Here is a 20,607-nt window from a genome sequence, read left to right as displayed (position 1 = left end):
AAAAAAAAAAGCTGTTAGGACCTCTCCAAAAGTATTGAAGAGCGACGATGTAAGTCTGAAGACTAAGGTGCACCTGATTCAGGCCAGGGACTTTGTAATTACTTGCTGTGCATCAGAAAACTAGACAGTGACTAGGGATGATAAGAGAATTGATGCCTTTGAGCTGCAATGCTGGAAAAGTGTTGGATATACCATGGATTGCTAACAGAACAGATTTGTCCTGGAGATGGTGAATCCAGGCTGTTCCTTGGAAGCAAGGATTCTGAAGCTCCATTTGACATCCTTTAGGCATGTTGCAAGGAGGGACCAGTCCTTGGAGAGAGACATCATGCTTGGAAGGGTGGAAGGGCAGTGCAAGTGAGGAAGACCCTTGATCAGATGGATTGACTCTGATTAGGATAAATGAGGGTAGGTGTGTCAGAGACAGTAAGATTGGCTCTGGATAGAGCAGAGTTCAGACCTGTTGTATGTTGGGTCACTAGGACTTGCAAGTGACTCAACAGCACGTAACAACAACAAAAGGTTGTAGATAGAATTTGACTCATTTCTGGTTAAATCATGTAATGCCGTAAAAATGGCTGTTATAACAATGAAATAACATGAATACTAAAAATGGGAGGCTATGGGAAGGTAGCCATGGCAATAAGCTAGGTAAGAAATGATGAGGATATAAGAACACAGAAACAGTCCAAATGTCCAATCACAATAAAATGGACTGAGAAACTAACGTTCACATAATGGAATACTACACAGCACACAGGTGAAATGATTTTGTAAATCACTACCTAACTTGGGAGGGAATGGAGAGCATTATACTGAGTGAACTAACTCAGCCCCATAAGGGCATATACTGTGTAAGACCATTGCTATGTATGAGGATCCAAGCCAAGGGAGGGTGAGAGCAGAGGGGTAAGGAAGGGAGAGTGGGGTGGAAAAAGGAAATGGGCAAGATCTAGTGTGAAAAAATAATATATACAAACTTTGTTAGTAAACCAGTATAAAATGAAAGGTTTATTTAAAAACAACAACAACAACAAATGATAAGGATATAATTCAGCAATAATTAAGAAAGTAGGAGCTCTGATGGCATAACCGAGACAGAGCTGTACCCAAGGCTAGGTCTTTGAATCTATCAACTGCTCCAAGGGAGAAAGATGCACCATCTCCTCCTATGAGAGACAGTCTCCAAAAAGCCACTGGAGGGTCAGCTATGTGTCAATTCTGACTCTAGTGCAATGAGAAAGAGAAAGACAGAAAGCAGACATCCAACTGAAATAATTTCTTAGGGAGAAGCAACAGTAACTGGTTACTGTCTGCAGTTGACAGGTCAACAGAACACTGTATTTCACTGAAGGTGAGGAGAAGAAGTAATGGAAATGATGGTGATTCCTTAAATCGGTGTTGCATATCCAAGTGTTAGGAGTCCTAGTGGTGCAATGGGTTTAAGAGCTTGGCTGCTTACCAAAAGGATGGCAGTTCAAATCCTCTAGCTACTTCATGGGGAAATGATGATTGTCTGCTTCCTTAAAGATTACAGTCATGTCCATAGCAGCCACCTCCTCTTCCATCTCCTTCTCGCCAGCACAAAACCCAGGACTGGACCAGAGCTGTGCATGTTACCGAAGAGGGGTGGGCTGCGGCAGGGAAGGGAGCCACAGCCAGTACTGGGAAACACCCCCAACCGTATTTGGTCAAAACAGTGACAGAAATTAAGAAGGAAAGTATCCACATTGTGCTCTGGTGGCAGAGAGTGCTGTTATCATATGATCCATTCTCTTCTTAAGATATACCGCTTTTGAAGCCCTGGAACCAGAAGAATTGGATGGTGCCCAGCTATCATTACTGAACATTTTGGTCAGAGTCTATAGAGGAATCTGGATCAAAAGGGGAATTACAGAACTGTCTTGGACTCCAGTCTTTCTGGAGCGCTGAAGATTAGGTGATCCCTAAAATTATTACCCTGCCCTAAAATTATTACACTGAGATAATTTAAATCTTAAGCCAAAAATATTCCCTGTCGTCTTCTTAAAACCCAACAATAGTTTAACTACTAAAGAATGTCTGCCTTAAGTGGTATGCACATTTAATAATGATCCCTTTGGGGTCAAAGTAACATCACCAACTTGAGAGATTTGATAGGGACCTTAGAGGCCAGGGAATTTATGTCAGTGAGGTAGAAGGCATGCACAACTTGGAAGAATGTATTGGTGTAGATATTGCTGTGTATTTTCACAACAAAAAAATAAAACAATTTCTTTATAACAACAACAAAAAAATATTACAGTCATGAAAAGCCTGTGGTCTGATAGGGCTGCTATGAGAAGGAACTGACTGGATGGCACTACGTTTGGGTTTAGCTAAGCAATACACAAGTTTGGAGGGTAATAGATGATTTTGGGATATTATTAATTTACGGAGCAGCTTGGCTAAACTTCTCCAGAAAACACTTAGACATATGGGGCTGTGCTTGGGTGGATCTAAACAGTTCAAGATGGCAGCATATAGATAGTTGTTTAGAGTCAGCTTCAGACACAACAAAACTATCTCACAGAATTCCTAAGGCTTTCATTGCAGTCTTTACAAGAGCAGATTGCCATACCATCACTCCATGGAATGGTCAGTGGATTTAAATTGCATGAAGAGGGAAAGGTGCAAGTGAGAAATACCGAAAATCTAGACCCAGAGTAGACTTCAGTTTTAAACAGGAACTCCAAAATAAAGTTATCATGAAATAAGAAAATGAAAATGAAAGTAAATATTAATTAGTCCCATGAATGTAGGAATGGGGAGCTCTGGTGGCAAAGTATGTAGGGAGCTGCACTGCTAAACAAAAGACCACGTCTAGCAATTTGAATCCAAAGCCACTCTGTGTTGGATTTACACCAGTGCGATTTAGAGCCTCCAAAGCCTAACAGAAGGTCAGCTATGAGCTGATTCCAACTCACAGGTAATTTAACAGTGAGAGGGAAAACTATAGAAAACTAAAAATATTGAATACATTACTTTTTTTTTTTTTAAAGTTTAAAGTTGTAACTTTTATTTGAGGAGTGCTCCTGAATACATTACTTTTTAAATACAAAAAATGCACTTGCCTTCTCTTAGAAGAAAGTAGTGCTTAGTTACTCAAATTATTCTTATTTTATATTTAAGATCTTTTAAATTCTGAAAAATGTAATTAATTTATATCATCACTATTGATTTGGGAATAGAAGACAACCATCTGAATATTTGAAAGCACAATATATGTTTGTTTGTTTATTATAAACTAAACCCAAAACAAAAGCCCTTTCCTTACAAAAAGACATTTAATTCTGTTCTTATTTTCTCATGCCATCTTCCATGCTCAACCTTCTCTCTAGTCAGAGAAAGAACGCCTTTATTTTTGCCTGTGGAAAATTTAGCAAGTTTATGCAAAAAATCAAATTACCATGAAAGCCCAACAAAAAGGCAGACGAAGCAGAAGGCACAGCTAATTAAAAGGATTTGAGGATCACTGCCCAATTTGTTTAGGGTCAAATAATAACTTATAAATCTGTCAGAGCACATTAAATAGAAAAACAACTCACTGTAGAATATGGCTATCTAGATTACTATGAAGTCTGCAGATAAAAATACCTCTTAATTTTTCTTCAATCATTCAGTGATGTCTCTAATTACATTACATTACAGGTATGAGAGGCATTACAGAATAGGGATTTGCAGTAGTTTTTTGAGCCAAAGTCTAGACATAAATCCCAGCTGACCACCTTCTACCTGAGTGATTTTAAGCAGTCTGTTCACATAAATTAATACTACCTGACACAGTATTCATTTATGTGAGCAGACACCTTAAGTTCATTCAATACTACCCGACACACATTAGGGAGCTCTGGTGGCCTCCTGGATAAGTATTGCACCGACAATCTGGTTTGAATGCATCTGTTACTCCTCAGGAGAAAGATGGGCAACCTCCACCTGAAACATAATGACAGAAAAGTCCTCAGAGGTGCACTGGGTTAAGCTTTGAACTGATATGGTCAATGGCCAGAATCCACACTGGAATGACAAGCAACTGTCTTGAAAAAATCAGCCACTTTGCATAAGAAAAGATGAAAGCAGTCAACTTCAGTTAAAGGGAAAGTTCTAATCCATTTACTATGAGCATAAATCAAATAGAGAAGGTTGGTTTTAAGTAACCAAACACCTACTGGATAAATTTTAACAGGTTGGTTCCTTAAGTATTATCAGTCTTCTTTTAGAGTCCCTTCGAATACTGATTCACTACTGAACCTAGAAGACACTCATTTAAAAAACTAGCTTAGAAATTAAAAGCACAATAATAAGCTAATTTCTTTTATAATGTAGCACTACATTGTTTTTGCAATCACTTGTTATGCATCAGAGGGTTGGACAATGACTAGGGAGGATAGAAGGGGAATTGATGCCTTTGAACTGTGGTGCTGGAGAAGAGTATTGAAGGTACCATGGACTACCAAGGAAACAAACAGACCCACCCTAGAGAAGGTTAAACCAGGATACTCCTTGGAGGCAAGGATTCTGGGGCTTCGTCTGACATACTTTGGACATGTTGTAAGGAGAGACAGGTCCTTGGAGAGGGACATCATGCTTGGTAGGTTAGACGGACAGCGCAGGAGGGGAAGACCCTCTATGAGGTGGATTGATTCAGTGACTGGGGTAATCGGGATGGGTGTGTCAGAGACAGTACAATTGGCACAGGATAGAGCAGGGTTTAGGGCTGTTGTACATAGAGTCGCTATGAGTTGCAAACGACTCGATGGCACATAACAACAACAACAACAACAACAACAATGTAGCACTCTTGAGTGGTTTGCTTTTTTAAAAAAAAGCTTAATTTGTTAAAATATTAACTCATTAAAATTAAGAACCATTTTAGATCTTTTTATCTTTATTAGACACAATCCTTTTTAAAAATATACTTAATGATGTACTTTTTAAAAGACAACTGAAAATGTTTAATAAGTTGCACCAAGGGTAGATGGAATGGCAATTGTCTAGTTCCAGTGCCTATAGTTATGCAACTTTTCACCTGTAAAAATGTACTACACTTTTGTGCAATCAGGACACTTTTCCCTCAGCCTAGCTTCGTCTGACATATTTTGGGCATGTTGCAAGGAGGGACTGGTCCTTGGAAAGGGACATCATGTTTGGCAGAGTGGAGGGGAAGTGAAGGAGAGGAAGACCTTTGGTGAGATGGATCGATTCTGTGACTGGAGTGGCAGGAATAAGTGCGTTTGAGATGGCTAGGTTGGCACAGGATAGAACAGCATTTAGAGCTCTTGTACATAGGGTCGCTATGAGTCGCAAGCGATTCGATGGCACATAACAACAACAAGAACAGAATGTCTTCATTTGCCAGAGTAACTCAGTCACCAAGATCTGGTATACCCTCAAGTCTCTTCTGGCACTTCTTGTTGTCTCATCAAGTCGCTTGTGACTCACAGAGACTGTAAGTACAACAACCCTGAAACCTGCTCCATTTTGTGCCAACCTTACTGTCTCTGGCATACCTACCCTCAATACCCCAGTCACTGAATCAGTCCATCTCATCAAGGGGTCTTCTTCTCTTGAACTGTCCCATCACCCTTCCAAGGTTGATGTCCCCCTTCAAGGACTGGAACCTCCTTGAAACATGCCCAAAGTATGTCAGATGAAGCCTCAGAATCCTTGCCTCCAAGGAGCAGTATGGATTCACCCTCTCTAGGATGAACCTGTTTATTCTCCTGGAAGACCATGATAGATTCAACACTCTTCTCCAGAACCACAGCTCAAAGGCATCAATTCGCCTTCTATTATCCCTAGTCATTGTGCAGTTCTCCGAAGCATAGCAAGTAGTCTCCAGACTGACATCGTTGCTCTTCAGTACTTTGGAGAGGTCTCTGACAGCTGACTTTCCTGATATAATTCGTCTTTTAATATCCTGGCTGCTGGTACGAAGAGTGTTGATCTCGGAGCCAAACAAACTGACGCTGTTCATAGACTCAATCTCTTCTCCATCAGCCCAGTGGTGAGAATCTTTGTTTTCTTGATGTTAAGTTTCAATCCATATTGAAAGCTGCAGTCCTTGACCTTCTACAGCAAGAGCATCAGGATTGGAGGAAGACTCATCAACAATCTGCGTTATACCCAGGAATTCCACTACTGGGAATATACCCCAAAGAGACCATAACTGACATCCAAGCAGATATATGCACACACCCATGGTTATCGCCACTTTGTTCACAATAGCAAGGATCTGGAAACAACCCAGCTGCCCATCAACAAACGAATGTATAGAGAAGCTGTGGTATGTTCACACAACGGAATACTACACTGCATTGAGAAACAAGGAATTCATGCAATATTATTCAAAATGGGTGACCCTGGAGGACATTATGCTGAGTGAAATATCTCAGTCGCAAAAGGACAAATACTGTATGGTGCCACTGCTATAAAATGGGACTGATATCAGGGTTGGGGTAAGGCTGAGAAAAACTGGATAAATTGTGTATACTGCCATTGAAACAGATGAGGGAGAGAATAATTTTAAAATGATATATGATAGGGTATTATAGTTAATACAAGAGTCCACAATTAAGGTTGTACTTGGGGCAGTAGGAGGGGTGCAGGGGGAATGTATACCAAAGAAAGAATTTTTCTTTAAAAAAAAATCTGCGTTATGCAGATGACACAACTCTGCCTGCTGAAACTGAAGCCCTTGCTTCAAGTCCTCCTCAGTTTTAGCAAGCAAAGTTGTATGATCTGCATAATGCAGGTCATTGAAGAGTCTTCTTCAAATCCTGATGTCCTACCACTTTGTTAGTTAAGACACTCCTTATACCATCCAATGCCTTTCTCTATAGAAACACTGCATAAACTAGCATTTTACTTAGTGATTAATCATACCCACATCCCTATACAAACAATACAGAAACCCCAGACTGCTAGCAAGCTGGAAATGAGGATTATCTGCTTGTATTTCACTTTAATGAAACTATTTAGTGACATTCCACACAAACATACAAATTAAATTTCTTTCATCTATTACGTTTAACTAGTAAGCTCCTTTCTAGTTCTCTTTTCTACAATACATCTGCATGTTGGCATATGAGTTCAAAATACAGTAAGTCATAATCAAAACAGAAGAAATATGATTATTGAGTCAACAATAGATAAGTGCCTGGGTGGTACAGTTAACACTAACTTGGCAAGTCAAAGATTGGAGATCTGTGTCCACCCAGCAGAACTGTAGAAGAAAGGTGTGGTGACCCACTTCTAAGATAACAGCCTCTGAAAATCCTATGGATTGCAGTTCTATACAACACACACAAGAGTGCGTGGAGTTATTCTGAAAGCATTAAAAAAAAAAAAAAAAAAGATAAAGCACTACTGGACTAAACAGATTTGTTGGATGACAGTCTAACTTTTAGAAACTAGTTAAGTATGATAAAAAACTTTCCTTAAGATTTTTCTTAAGAGTATAATTCAGTTTTCAAGGTTATCATTTCTAGAAGGATCAAAGCCATTGCTTGAGGCAAGGACAGAATAAATTATTTTTGCATACTACCACTAGAAAGTTTTGCATTTCCCTTTTCTATTATTTTTTTTTCTTTTTGTCCATAACCTGGGTAGGAAATGGAAGCTTAGTAGACTCCCTTACCTTTTATACTATCCCCCAACCCCAAGCTATTTTTACTCTAATTCATCAGTTACAAAGCACCAAGAGATTAATTATACTAACCTTGTCATACTCCAAGCATCTCCAAGTTCTTTGGAATACTGTTTTTCAAAATGATCCAAAACAACTTTGCAAATTTGTTTTGTAAGCTTCCCCTCTGAGTTTGCTTTCAGCTATGATAATAAGAAAAAGTTGCTGACACACACTGATAATATCACAAATTTATTGAATTTCAACATAAGACAAGAGCCCTCTTAGCAACTAGTTCTCACAAAGGGTGCAACGTATCTTAAGTTAACAAAATTGTATTCCCACACTCTACAGTTAGGAAAAATTCGTTTCCTCCAGATATTGCCCAAATGTTAATTAAGCAAACATTAAAGTAGAATCTAGTCATGTTAAGAAAGCTGTTTCAAAAGCAAGAAAATATTTTTAATAATCTCTTGATATCATTAGATAAAACTGGGTGAAAGATAGGAGCCCTAATGTTGCTTTAGGTTAAATGTTCCAATTGCTGAGAATTTGGTTGTTGGAACCCACAAGCAGCTACTCTAGAAGATGTGGGAGCCAGCTTCCGTATTTACAGCCCTGGAAAATCTGTGGGGAAGTTTAGTCCTGTCCTCTAGAGTTCCTGAGAGTTTTAAAGTAGAATTGCTACATGTTGGAATGATCCGGATGGCCATAGTTTTGGCTTGTGGTTTTGCATGAAGACAACTTGTTCTTTTTAAAATTTACTGTAAGTCTAAAATTATTCCAGTTTAAATAAAGTTTATTTTTAATAGTTTCCTCTGAAAACTGCCTTCCAATTCAGTTTTATTTATTCAACTAAGAAAAAGCTGAGGGCCTATTATGTAATAGTTACTGGTCTACAATAGGGATTACTCCATAAGCAAGGTAAACATAGCTTACTTATTAAATCTGTAGTGAACAGTTTCACCTTGTTTCCTCAGCATTCTGCTTCTAGATAAGGTTATTATGTCTCTCTCCCAAACTCTGACATCTCCCTACAGAATCAGAGCCTCTTTTCAAATTTACAGGGAAGAGTACCAAGAAAGTAAAACTGTTCACTACGAATTAGTAACTTAACAACAATTTTAAGATTTTTATGGAAATGTCCACTAACATAGGTACAAATATGCACGTGCTTACTGGGTAATCCGCCTCTAACTCTACACTACAGGAATACAGCAGGGATGGATAAAGTCCAAGACCTCCTAGTTTGCCACTGTCCGAAGCTGATGGAATCCAACAAAGGCTGGACTGCCTGGAGGTTATTGGGAGCGGAAATGAGCCCTTCCATAAATATCCCAACAAAGGAAAGAACGCATCACGACACTCAACATTATCGAATGAGCAAGAAACAGTACACTTAACTGTATTTCTAGGGTTCAGGGTTGTAAACTATAAAATGGAAAAACGAGAATTTCCCCTTCCCTCGTCCCCACGCTCACGCATAAAGAGATCTGGTTCAGTAAGAAGTCCCAGCCCTCACCCAGGTGAGTATCATCCCGCCACGAGCTGCTAAACAAGGGATCTACTTCATTCGGCATCTAAGTGCCTTCACGAGATAAAATAGAGCTAATGACTTCCGGGATCCTCAGCCATTTACTGCTAATCCCGCCTTTCTGAGGCTCAACTTCTCGCGTGATTCTGCTTTGCCCTTGTTATCAAGAGACTTAGATCCCGCGAGAGGTTTAAGCTGAATTGCTGTTACGGTTGATTGGTGGATATTTACAGCGACGCAGTCGGCTCCCGGGGGCGTGGCCAGCGGCGAGCTCAACTTTATTCGTATGCTGGCCTTTAGCAATCGGTTTTTACAAGAAACTGATGGATGGCCTTCTGCAGTAGGCACAATGAAACTGTGCTTTTTCTGTAATGAATAGGATTCATCGTATAATTTTTAAAGGTGTTATACTGTGAGCTGGGACTTGATAAAATGCTTGTTTGGGCAGGTCTCAAAAGTTTTTTAAGGTCTCTAATTTTGGCAAGGTGCCGTTTTGTGTAAGGGAAAAAACAGGGTTTGTGGGGTTTTTTTCCCCCTTATGACAGCTTTCCACCTCAGACGTTTTTCCTGTCATAGATTTTACCATAAGTTTGGGGAAGGGGGAATGAGCAAGGGTGAAGACCATTTTTTTTCCTCTTACCTAGAAAATAAATCCTATTACCTTACACAGTGCTCAAAAGGAATTTATAATGCAGGCCATATACAAGTTATATTTACCCTTTAATTATATTCAGATTTCTATTAAATCCATTCCTGACTTCCTGTTTTTCCCCACACAAAAAGGCTTATTTGGTTTCCATAATGCTGACTTAGTCTTTTGATAAGCCCATGTTTGCAGCCATATCGCAATTTGAACCATCTGCCTCCTGGTCCAAGTATAGGTTTCACATAAGCACAATCAAATGTTCTGGGATTCTCATTCTTCTCAGAGTCAGCCACAGTTTGTTCTGATCCACACAGTCAAATGTCTTTGCATATTCTGTGAAACACAGATAAACATTCATTCCTCTGGTAATATCCCTAATGCCATAGCTTCTTGTAAAACCAGCCTGCACTTCTGGAAGTTCTCTGTTGATGTGCTTTTCCAGTCGTTTTTGGATAATTTTTGGTAGAATCTTGCTTGCATGTGTTATTAATTATATTGTTTAATAATTTCTGTAATTTGGTGGGCCAATTTTCTTTGGAATTGGGACAAATATGGATCTGTTCCTGTCAGTTGACCAGGTGGTTGTCCTCCAGATTTCTTGGCACAACTTGGTGAGAGTTTTCAGGGCAGCATTTGTTTGTTGAAATATGGCTGTTGTATGCTGTCAATTTCTGGGACTGCAGCCTTCAATATGGATTGAAGCTCAACATCAAAAAACAAAGATTCTCACCACTAGGCTGCTTGTCAACATTATGATAGACACAGTGTATACAGAATGAGATTGTTTACAGCTTCAATTTGCATACCTCCACAATCAACACTCTTGGTACCAGCAGCCAAGAAATCAAAAGACAAACTGCATTGCATTGGGGAAGTTAGCTGTCACGGACCTATACAGAGTATTGAGAAGCAACAATCATCAGTCTGGAGACTTAAGGTGCGCCTGATCTAAGCCACTGTTTTCACCATTACGTGCTATGCATCTGAAAGCTGAACAATGACTATGAATGACAGAAGGAGAAATGATGTCTTTGAGTTGTGATGCTGGAGAACAGTACTGAATATACCATCAACTGCTAAGAGTACAAACAGGTTCATCCAAGAGAGGGTGAAACCAGGCTGTTCCGTGGAGGCAAGGATTCTGAAACTTTGTCTGGCATACTTTGGGCATGTTGCAATGAGGGAGCAGTCCCTTACAGAGGGACTTTCTTTATTTTACAAAATTTTACATGCCCCCCCCAACTATCTAAATGAAGCCAAATAAGAAAGACAATTGGAAAAATTGAAAGAGGTAACAACCATTAACTTAAAAAATCATTGTCACCATTTTGCAACACTTCTTTCTGACAAGATCGGGTGCATTCAGGGTGGTATGGTCATAAACTGCAATACTTCTTTCTGGTATTGTTTCTTAGCACATTTCTTTACTTGAAATTAGTTTCATGTAAGATTGTATTTGTATGTATGAATGTGTTTGCATATACATTTTAAACTTAAAGGTATATAAAATTATTTTAAGAAATTAAAAATATTTTTACTTAAAAGATAGGCACTGAATAATCTAGAAATATAAAAATGTTTGTACAAATATGGGTGTGTGTGTATAAATTTACCAAGAAGAAAAAATTTTGTCACATAAAAGAGAAAATGTACTAATAAAAATTTAAATTAATGGCTTAAAATATCTTTCAATAGTCATATCCTAAAATTGTTGATCAAAAAATAAGCATTTAAATTGTTTAAAGAAAAACAACATTCAGATATAAATTCTTTTTATTGAGTGAAAATATTATAATTCATGTCCATTAATAATAAAATTGTAGCACATGACAAAAAAGACATGTAATTTTTTAAATCTACTTGGATTTATTTATAAAATATATTTTGAAGTATTTTTAAAATGCTTTAAGGATACCATTTTTTAGATGCATAGAGATTTATTGCATTTTCTCATATATATTATTTCACGATAACAAAATAGACTTGTAATAACTACTGATGGAATCATTACTAATGAGAAACAAAAATTTTGAAACTTATATTTATTCAAGCTAGATGATGATCGAAGATGTATAAGTTTAGTTACAAAAAAAAGTAATTAAACAAATGTAAATATTCCAGAACCCCAAAATTATGTACAAATAATTTATTTCTCCTAAAGTCCATTTCAAAAATTTATGTTGTGTCTTTTAGTGTTACTTCTTCCTCACAGTTCAACAATCTATCAAATTTAGTTTTTTCTGAATATTATATATTAAATAAAAGTCTTTTTTCCTCAAATCAGTGAGCTACATAGGTCCCACATATAAACTACAAGGAATTCTGTATAATGACAATTAGAGTTGTAAGTGACTTGATTTGTAAAGTTTCAGTGAGTTTTAAACAGATGAATAAAAAATGATACTATCAAGTAAAAGTAAATAATCACAAGAAACTGCCTTAGAGTACTTAACAATGCTATTATCATATACCAGAATATGACTCTTGCTTAGTATAAGTTACCAAGCTAATCAATTTTAACAAGGTATGTGGAAATCATTCTCCTTAAAGTATTTTTCAGCTTGATAAAAAGTTATGTTTTTAGTTAAAGGTAACATAATGCATATATTACTCAAAATATATAAAATATTATCTGTATGCCAAACAGAGAATTCTGTGGATTCTATTCAAAAGTGCAAGAGAAGGTACTGTTATTTTAATTAAGATATTATTTTGGATTCTTTCTTTATAAAAGCAATTTTTAATCAATATTTTTATTCTTATTAATTCCGTATCCAAGCTAGTTCCCAGTTTTAAAGTAATAATAATAGTGCCTCTACTGGCGATTTCACTATTTTTTACTTTAAAGACAAATTCAAAGTAACTTAAATAGCTTGTACAGTTTTTGACAAGGAACCTTAACTTTTGAATATAGAATAGATGTTTACTGAGATTTTCAGTAGTATATCACATACTATTTTCATTAATTTAAAAAATATCAAGGTTCAAGGAATATTTTTATTAAAAATAACTACTTTGCATCCTTTGCATTTACTGAAACCATAGAAAACTGTTAACAACAAAAAGAGTTGAAATCTATCCTTGCGTAGTTTTTTCAAATGACACAATTTGGTAGAATAAAGATCAAAAAATCTATTTTTAAAAGCTAGTATTTTAATATTGAGTCAAATTAGTATACACACTTCAAGAACAAAAGTATGAGACATAAATAAATCTTGATTGTATAGTTAACAGTTGTCAGATAAATCAATTCTTTTTCCAGACACAATTTTAAAAAACTATCTGTAGAAAAGTGCACATCAATATCAAAGTAATTAAAATGTTTAAACAAAACTTTTAGAAAAATACAAAAATAGTTAAAAATTTTAGGGTATAAATCCCCAAGAATTTCCCTTATATGCACATGTATTTTACAAAAAAAAAAAAAAGGGGGGGGGTCTAATGTGTAGAAAGAAAAGACTATATTAAAACAAATCTTAAACAAACTTAGTAGAGTCCGTTGGCTCTTTTTTCAAAGAGATTTTCCTTCAGGAATATGACCATGAATGGGGATATATAATCCAAAGAGTCAACACTACACTTTACTTTGTCCAAAAGCTTTTCCCTCATCTTTATATTTTATTTCCTTTCTTTTTCTAACAGTGCATATGGAAAAGTAATTGTCACATCATTTAGATCTGTGGCTGATAACCTCCCCACTGAAATCACTACAGTTGTTTTGTCAGTCATCAATGCTCAGGATTTGTCTTCTTTAAGAAAGAACGCCCTCCACTTCGTGTTCCTGATATAGCGAGAGCTCATCCACATGAACTTGGTTATGAGATCACATCATGGGCATCACTGTTAGGTTTTTGCCGTACAACCAGGGGAGGCAGTGGCTTCCCATAGAAATCTATATAAAGAATGGAAACCAGGATGCAAAACAATTACAAGAAATTAATATTTTTTTATACAATTTATTATTTTCTAATCAGCATATTTTAAAAAAGTAAAGCTTTTTTTTTCTGGGAAAGAAAGGTAATGGGAGGAGAGAACAAGAAAAAGATTAAGCAAATGATTTTACTACTAAACTCCAAACTCTAGATAATAAATTATTACTAAATAACTTAATAAATTAATTTCAACATAGCTTAATAAAAATATAACCAAATGATTACATTTATTATTTTGCTTTCCAATTATATATTTATATTAGAAATTTTAAAAAAATAACAAAAACTCAAAATCCACAGACTCTGTGGCTACAGTCCTGATAAATTAGTACCTGTACAAAACACATCTGTTATACTCTAAATAGTGGGAAAGGAGAATTAGTTAATTATTTAAATGTTCCTGTAATCAGAAATATTTTATAATGATGTTTCAACAGATGTTGGTTATTTGAAATATATTTGATACAAAAGTAAGAATCTTATTTTTTATTTCACCACAAATTCTTAATCCTTTATTTCTATGTATTGGCTTATAAATTTAATGACTGAACATTAGCTTTTAGGAATTAATTTCTTTCTAGGTTATGGCCTTAAATTTACTCTAGAAGCAAAGATGGTTGAGATCACTTAAAACAAATACATTAAAAATGTATTTGGTAAAAGACTTTTTAAAAACAACTACTAAAGTCAAATAAACTACTAAATATTTAATTAACTCAAAAAATTATTATAGTCCAAATATGTTCAGCATGTATTAACAATACAAACAATGACTTAAAGGCATGGGATTTAGAATGGAATAGACCTAAATTCAAATCTCAATACTGCCATGTTTTAGCTATTTTGTACATAAGTTTCTTATGTACAAAACAAAGAGAACTCTAGTGGCTGAGTGGTAAGGAGCTGCACTGTCAACTCAAAGGCAAATGGTTCGAATCCATCAGCTGCTCTGTGGGGGAAGGATGAGTAATCTACTACAACATGTATATGTATGTATGTATATATACATATATATACACACACATATATGTGTGTGTGTGTGTGTGTGTGTGTGTGTATATATATATATATATATATATCCCTTACATATATGTTTCTTATGTATGCAGAAGCTCAAAACCAACTGAGAATGTAAATTCTACTTTGTGAAAGTCTGGTTTATTTCTAAAATCAAATCAAAACATTTAAAAAAACCCCAAACAACAAAACACAAAAAAACGCACTGGAGGGCCAGCTATAGGTCAATTCCAACTTGATGGTGCACAATAATATGATGTACAAAACAGATAAATACTAGCATCCATTCTCACAAGATCATTGGGGAATTAAAATGAAATAATGTACACATGCTTAGCTATGTGCCATGGACATGTTATTACTATTATATTAAAAAGCATAATAGAACCTGATAAATTTAAAATATTCTTTACCTAATTTCTTAAATTGAAGGTGTTAAGAATAATTCTAAGAAATAGCAGAACACTTGATCATGCTAATGAGAAACCTATACGTGGACCAAAGGCAGGCATTAGGAAAGAGCAAGGAAAGACTGAATGGTTCAAAATTGGGAAGGGTGTACGCCAGGGTTGTGTCCTGTCTCCATACCTTTTCAACATGTATGCAGAACAGATTATCCGGGAAGCTGGGCTCTATGAGAAGTCAAGATTGGTGGAAGATCTATGAACAACCTGCATTATGCAGATGACACAACCCTGCTTGCTGAAACTGAGGAAACTGAGGAGGACCTGAAGCGCTTGCTGTAGAGGGTCAGGGACTGCAGCCTCCAATATGGATTGAGGCTCAATGTCAAGAAGACAAAGATTATCACTACTGGACCAACTGGCATCATCAGGATGGATGGTAAAGAAATTGAGATTGTTAACAGCTTTAGTTTGCTTGACTCCACAGTCAACACTCTTGGCACCAGCAGCCAGGAAATTAAAAGCTGCATTGCCATGGGAAAGTCTACTGTTAGGGACCTCTCCAAAGTACTGAAGCGCAATGGTGTCTCTCTGGAGACTAAGGTGGATCTGATACAGGCCATGGTGTTTGCTATCACTTGTTATGCATCAGAGAGTTAGACAGTGACTAAGGAGGACAGAAGGAGAATTGATGCCTTTGAGCTGTGGTGCTGGAGAAGAGTATTGAGGGTACCATAGACTGCTAGGAAAACAAACATTCATCCTAGAAAGGGTTAAACCAGGCTGCTCCTTGGAGGCAAGGATTCTGAGGATCCGCCTAACATACTTTGGACATGTTGTGAGGAGAGACCGGTCCTTGGAGAAGGACATCATGCTTGGGAGGGTGGAGGGCAGGCACAGAAAGGGAAGGCCCTCTATGAGGTGGATTGATTTAGTGACTGGGTAATTGGGATGGGAGTGTCAGAGACGGTGTGACTGGCACAGGACAGAGCAGAGTTTAGGGCTGTTGTACATAGGGTCGCTATGAGTCACAAGCACATAACAACAACAAGCAGAATAATTAAAACTCTGGTGAATATAATTCTTTCAGAGACCTGTTACTCATCAAATTTAAAAATACCCTTCTAAAACATAAATCACTATACTTGGCAGTAAGTGTCTTCTGTCCTTGGCTACAGAATTAGCTCACAGTTCTGCTCTATTTCCCAGAAGATTAAATCATTCTATACAAAGTAAATTCCTTAGTGCTTTAATTATAGTGCAATAAGTCAAACTTATTGCCCAACAAAAACGACTAACTTAATTGCCAATTCACATATCAATAAAATGTTTCAAACAATGTTAACAGGAAAAACTGAAGAACTGTAAAACTACACCCACTGTCTTATCTTCCTGTGTAATGAAACTTGAAAATACTCTTATGACTAACAGAATCTTTTATATGTGTCTTGGACTTTCCCCCCATTACAATGAAGTTGATTCAGAACCACAGCAAACCCCATAGAGCAGAGAACTGTTCCACAGGGTTTCCAAGGCTGTAATATTATACAGATGGAAACTGTCACCATTTCTCTCCTGCAGATCAGCTGTTATATTCAAATCAGCAACCTTTCACTTAGCAGTTAAGGGCTTAACTATGCACCTATTAGGACTCCTTAGAATGTATAATATATACACATAGCATGTTGATAATGTATAGATTCATACTGTTTAAAATAAACATAGATTATTTTTTAAAGTTTGTTCTCTGTTCATCAGTCTTAGCTGTTATACCAAACAAGTGTGCAGGCAATAAAAACAATTAGAATACAATTGCTATTTAAGGCAAATGCTATTTAAGGTCTATTTAAGGCAAGAAGCTACACTGAAATCCTGTAGGCACCCAGTTTGAATAAACAAGCTGCTCCACAAGAGAAAGATGGGCAATCTTCTGTTTGACTAATTGCCTCTGAAAACCCACCAGAGGGTCAACTTATGGGTTGGTTCTAATGCTATAGTAAACAACAACATAACAGTCTAAGGAGAAACTTCTGTCTCTTAAATTCAGTCAGATAAATCCTTTATATGATCATTGACTTTTGATAGTCTGAAAAAAAGCAAATAGTGCACATGTATTTATGTATTTTTAAAATATTTCACACAGTTTGATATGATTTTAAAGAATCTAAAGGTAACGTCTCTGACTTTTTAATCTAATAAAGCTGAAGTATCTGGGTTTTTTAATCTGTTTGGTAACAAGACCATTAAAGAAACTTTCTTTATGGACAAGTTTATTAAGCTATATTGATATATAATTATAAATGGATATAATCCTTTGCAAAGATAGAGAAACATTGTCTCAAATACATACACTGAGCATGTTGCTAGGAGAGACTATTCCTTGGAGATGGACATTGTCTTTGGAAAGGTAAAGTGATGGTGAAGGAGAGGAAGACCCTTAACCAGGTGGATTGACATAGTGACTGCAATAATGGGCTCGAGTGTGTTAGAGACTGTAAGGTTGGTGCAGGATAGGGCAGGGTTTGGATTTGTGTTTATAGGCTTGCTATGAGTTGTACTCAGCTCGATGGCACATAATAACAACACATATAATTACATACTTTGGCTGAACTATGGCTAATTTTTTTTTTAAATTTAAAGAATAAGAATCTTCCTGATTCAATTAATCCTTTCTAGTCACTATTTTATTTATCACAATTTTATTGGTTTCCAGATTTGATCTCTGGTTCTACAAATTTTGTTGAGTTTTGCATCATTTTAACATTCAGAATCTGAGTATCTTACTAGAAGTAGAAAAAATTAATGTCACTGAGTACTGAGAACATTGTAGGTTTTTTAATACTTTTTTAATTGCATTATCTCATATTTCATTTAAATTGCTTAAACATTTCTCTTTTTCATAATTATCTGCACAAACACAAGTTATGATTAACTTGTGTTTTAGAAGTGATTAGTGCTTTAGAAGTTCTAGCGGCATACAGTGTTCTGTACGGCTAACCAAAAGGCCAAGTGTATCCAAACCCACAAGCGGCTCCTATGGTGAAAGATGGGCCATCTTCTGTTATGATTTACAGCCTCAGAAACATGATGGAAGGTCATTATGAGTTAGAATTGCCTTGACAGCAGGGGCTTTGAGTTTTCTGAAGATTACTACCCTTTTGTGTCTTGTTGTTGCTGTTATTGTGTACCTTAGAGTCTGAACTGACCCATGGCTGACCCTCCAGCAGGTGTTTAGAGGCAGTTAATTGCACGGGAGGAGACTGCCCAGCGGTCTCCCATGGAGCAGCTGGAAATCTCAAATGGTGGGCCTTTAGGACTGCAGTGCAGGTTTTTGCCCCTAAGCTACCAGAACTCCCTTCTGTATACTAGGATAAACAAAACTGTAGAGACAAAATATATTTAATAATAAAAAAATGAACTAAAATGAAACAAATTTAGTATAATGAAAAAAGACTAACTAGAAATGCTTTAAACAATAAAATGCAAGTTAAAATTATGGGGTAAAGGAAATTGGATGTGAAAATGTACAGATGATACTTGAAGATTAATGCATGTGCATTACCATTATGATGTGTTTCACCAAGAGGCTCAAGTTTTGGAAGTCTAGTGACTTTGGGAGTTGCCCAGCCAACTAAAGGAGAAAAAACACATTTAGACAGTGTTAAACAATGTGCCCTTATGTCTGTTGGGATGATACTTTCTTCCATACAGCATGTGATGTTGATTTAAATATACTGAATGTCATAGTCCTAAATAGTCATCAACTCATTTTAAATGTCCTGTATATAAAAATATAACTATTGATTATTAACAGGCATCTACTTTAAGGAGGCTTTTTGTTTAAATAAAATAAAACAATCCTGGGGGGGGAGGCAGAGAGAAAAGTGAAACAATGAATGAATGGAAAAAAAGAAGAAATTGCTAACCAAGGGGGGGAAAAAAGCTACACCACAATCCTCACATTAAGTTATCATTTTAATCCCTAATAGGGCTAAAATAAATATTTTTATTTACATATGGAGTAATGTAAATGAGTCTTTAAAAATTATCAAAAGAAAATTTTACCATTTTAAGCCATCTTTGGAAGGCTATAATGACATTATTATAAGTAAACAAATTCAGTCATTAGATATTAATTTTATAACATCAGATTTATATGGCATTACCTAATTCCATCTCAATGATCCTATGTGAGGAACTATGACTTGTGTTGAACAAAGACTTCACTATTACTGCACAGTTAAAATATTCCACTTCTTTATAAGCACTGTTCTAAAGTAATCTTCGTGCCAAGTTAGAAAGTGAGTATGAAATAATATAGTTTTAGGGGGTTTCTTTTTTCTTTTTAACTTTAATGAACATTTACAGAGATTTTGGATTTCCATTTATTCATTGTTGCATTTTTCTCCCTGTCCACACACACACACACACACACCCCAGTTAGCTCTTCTCTTTGAAAAGTAAAAGAAAAGTTCCTTCACTGGTATACAATCCCACCCACCTCCCAAGGTTTGGTGTTTTTTTTTTAAGTTTGTAAGGAGAAACAATCAATCTCCTCCTTGAGGGGTGAACTCTCCCAGTGTCCTGGGTCTCTGTATTTCTTCAGCAGAGGCTGAGAGAAAATCTGGAATCAGCTGCCAGTGATTCCTAGGTGAAAGGTCCATCTTGGCAGTATCTTTGCCAGCTCAACAATTTAGACTTTTGTCTATTTTTAAATCCAGAAAGGAAGAGAGTAGGGAATACGGACATAGGAATTTTCCAAATACAAATAACTTGAGTTGGTAGAACTAAATTTGCCTGCTTGCTTGAAGTACTGTAAGCAAATGCAGAGGGCACGTGCGCTGAGCCATGTTTAGCATGGCCATAGATGCTTCCCCAAGACCAGTGAGTGCAGCGCTCCTGTCCTCAGAGGTAAAGCCCAGCCCTTGCCCATATGAGTTTCTTCGCTTCAGCAGCAATTGTCCAACCAATTGCAAGGGAAGTAGACTTTTGTCCCATACTTTCTCTTCAGATTCCAGGCTTTCTTCATTTTTAGTCTATAGGAAATGGTGTTGTTGTTATGTGCCATCGAGTCGCTTGCAACTCATAACGACCCTATGTACAACAGCCCTAAACTCCGCTCTGTCCTGTGCCAATCGCACTGTCTCTGAAACTCCCATCCCAATTATCCCAGTCACTGAATCAATCCACCTCATAGAGGGCCTTCCCTTCCTGCGCTGTCCCTCCACCCTCCCAAGTATGATGTCCCTCTCTAAGGACCTGTCTCTCCTCACAACATGTCCAAAGTATATTAGAGCCTCAGAACCCTTGCCTCCAAGGAGCCGCCCAGTTTAACCCTTTCCAGGACAAATCTGTTTGTTTTCCTAGCAGTCCATGGTATTCTCAATACTATTCTCCAGCACCACAGCTCAAAGGCATCAATTCTCCTT

At 36.7% G+C, this 20,607-nt stretch overlaps 2 protein-coding genes across 3 annotated transcripts in view; both read right to left on the bottom strand.

The window, feature by feature from the left end:
* Nucleotides 1-9,225, bottom strand: part of NSUN3 (NOP2/Sun domain family, member 3) — a 122,322-nt gene extending 113,097 nt beyond the window's left edge. The window contains 2 exon segments of the mRNA XM_006894147.1: nucleotides 7,739-7,880; nucleotides 9,168-9,225. Coding sequence (XP_006894209.1) covers nucleotides 7,739-7,880; nucleotides 9,168-9,225 — 200 coding nt within the window.
* A 4,415-nt stretch (nucleotides 9,226-13,640) lies between these two features.
* ARL13B (ADP-ribosylation factor-like 13B) overlaps nucleotides 13,641-20,607 on the bottom strand; it is an 88,215-nt gene continuing 81,248 nt past the window's right edge. For both annotated transcript variants that reach the window (XM_006894140.1, XM_006894141.1), the window contains 2 exons: nucleotides 18,741-18,809; nucleotides 13,641-13,717 (listed from right to left, as the gene is read on the bottom strand). In XM_006894140.1, the coding sequence (XP_006894202.1) occupies nucleotides 13,641-13,717; nucleotides 18,741-18,809 (146 nt within the window). The remainder of the gene's footprint in view (nucleotides 13,718-18,740; nucleotides 18,810-20,607) is intronic.

Source organism: Elephantulus edwardii, unplaced genomic scaffold (assembly GCF_000299155.1).
Source record: "Elephantulus edwardii isolate Elephantulus edwardi_28Jun2011 unplaced genomic scaffold, EleEdw1.0 scaffold00136, whole genome shotgun sequence".
NCBI classification, from domain to species: Eukaryota; Metazoa; Chordata; class Mammalia; order Macroscelidea; family Macroscelididae; genus Elephantulus; species Elephantulus edwardii.
Note: the sequence above shows the minus strand (reverse complement) of the source record. Positions and strands in the feature narration are given on the sequence as shown.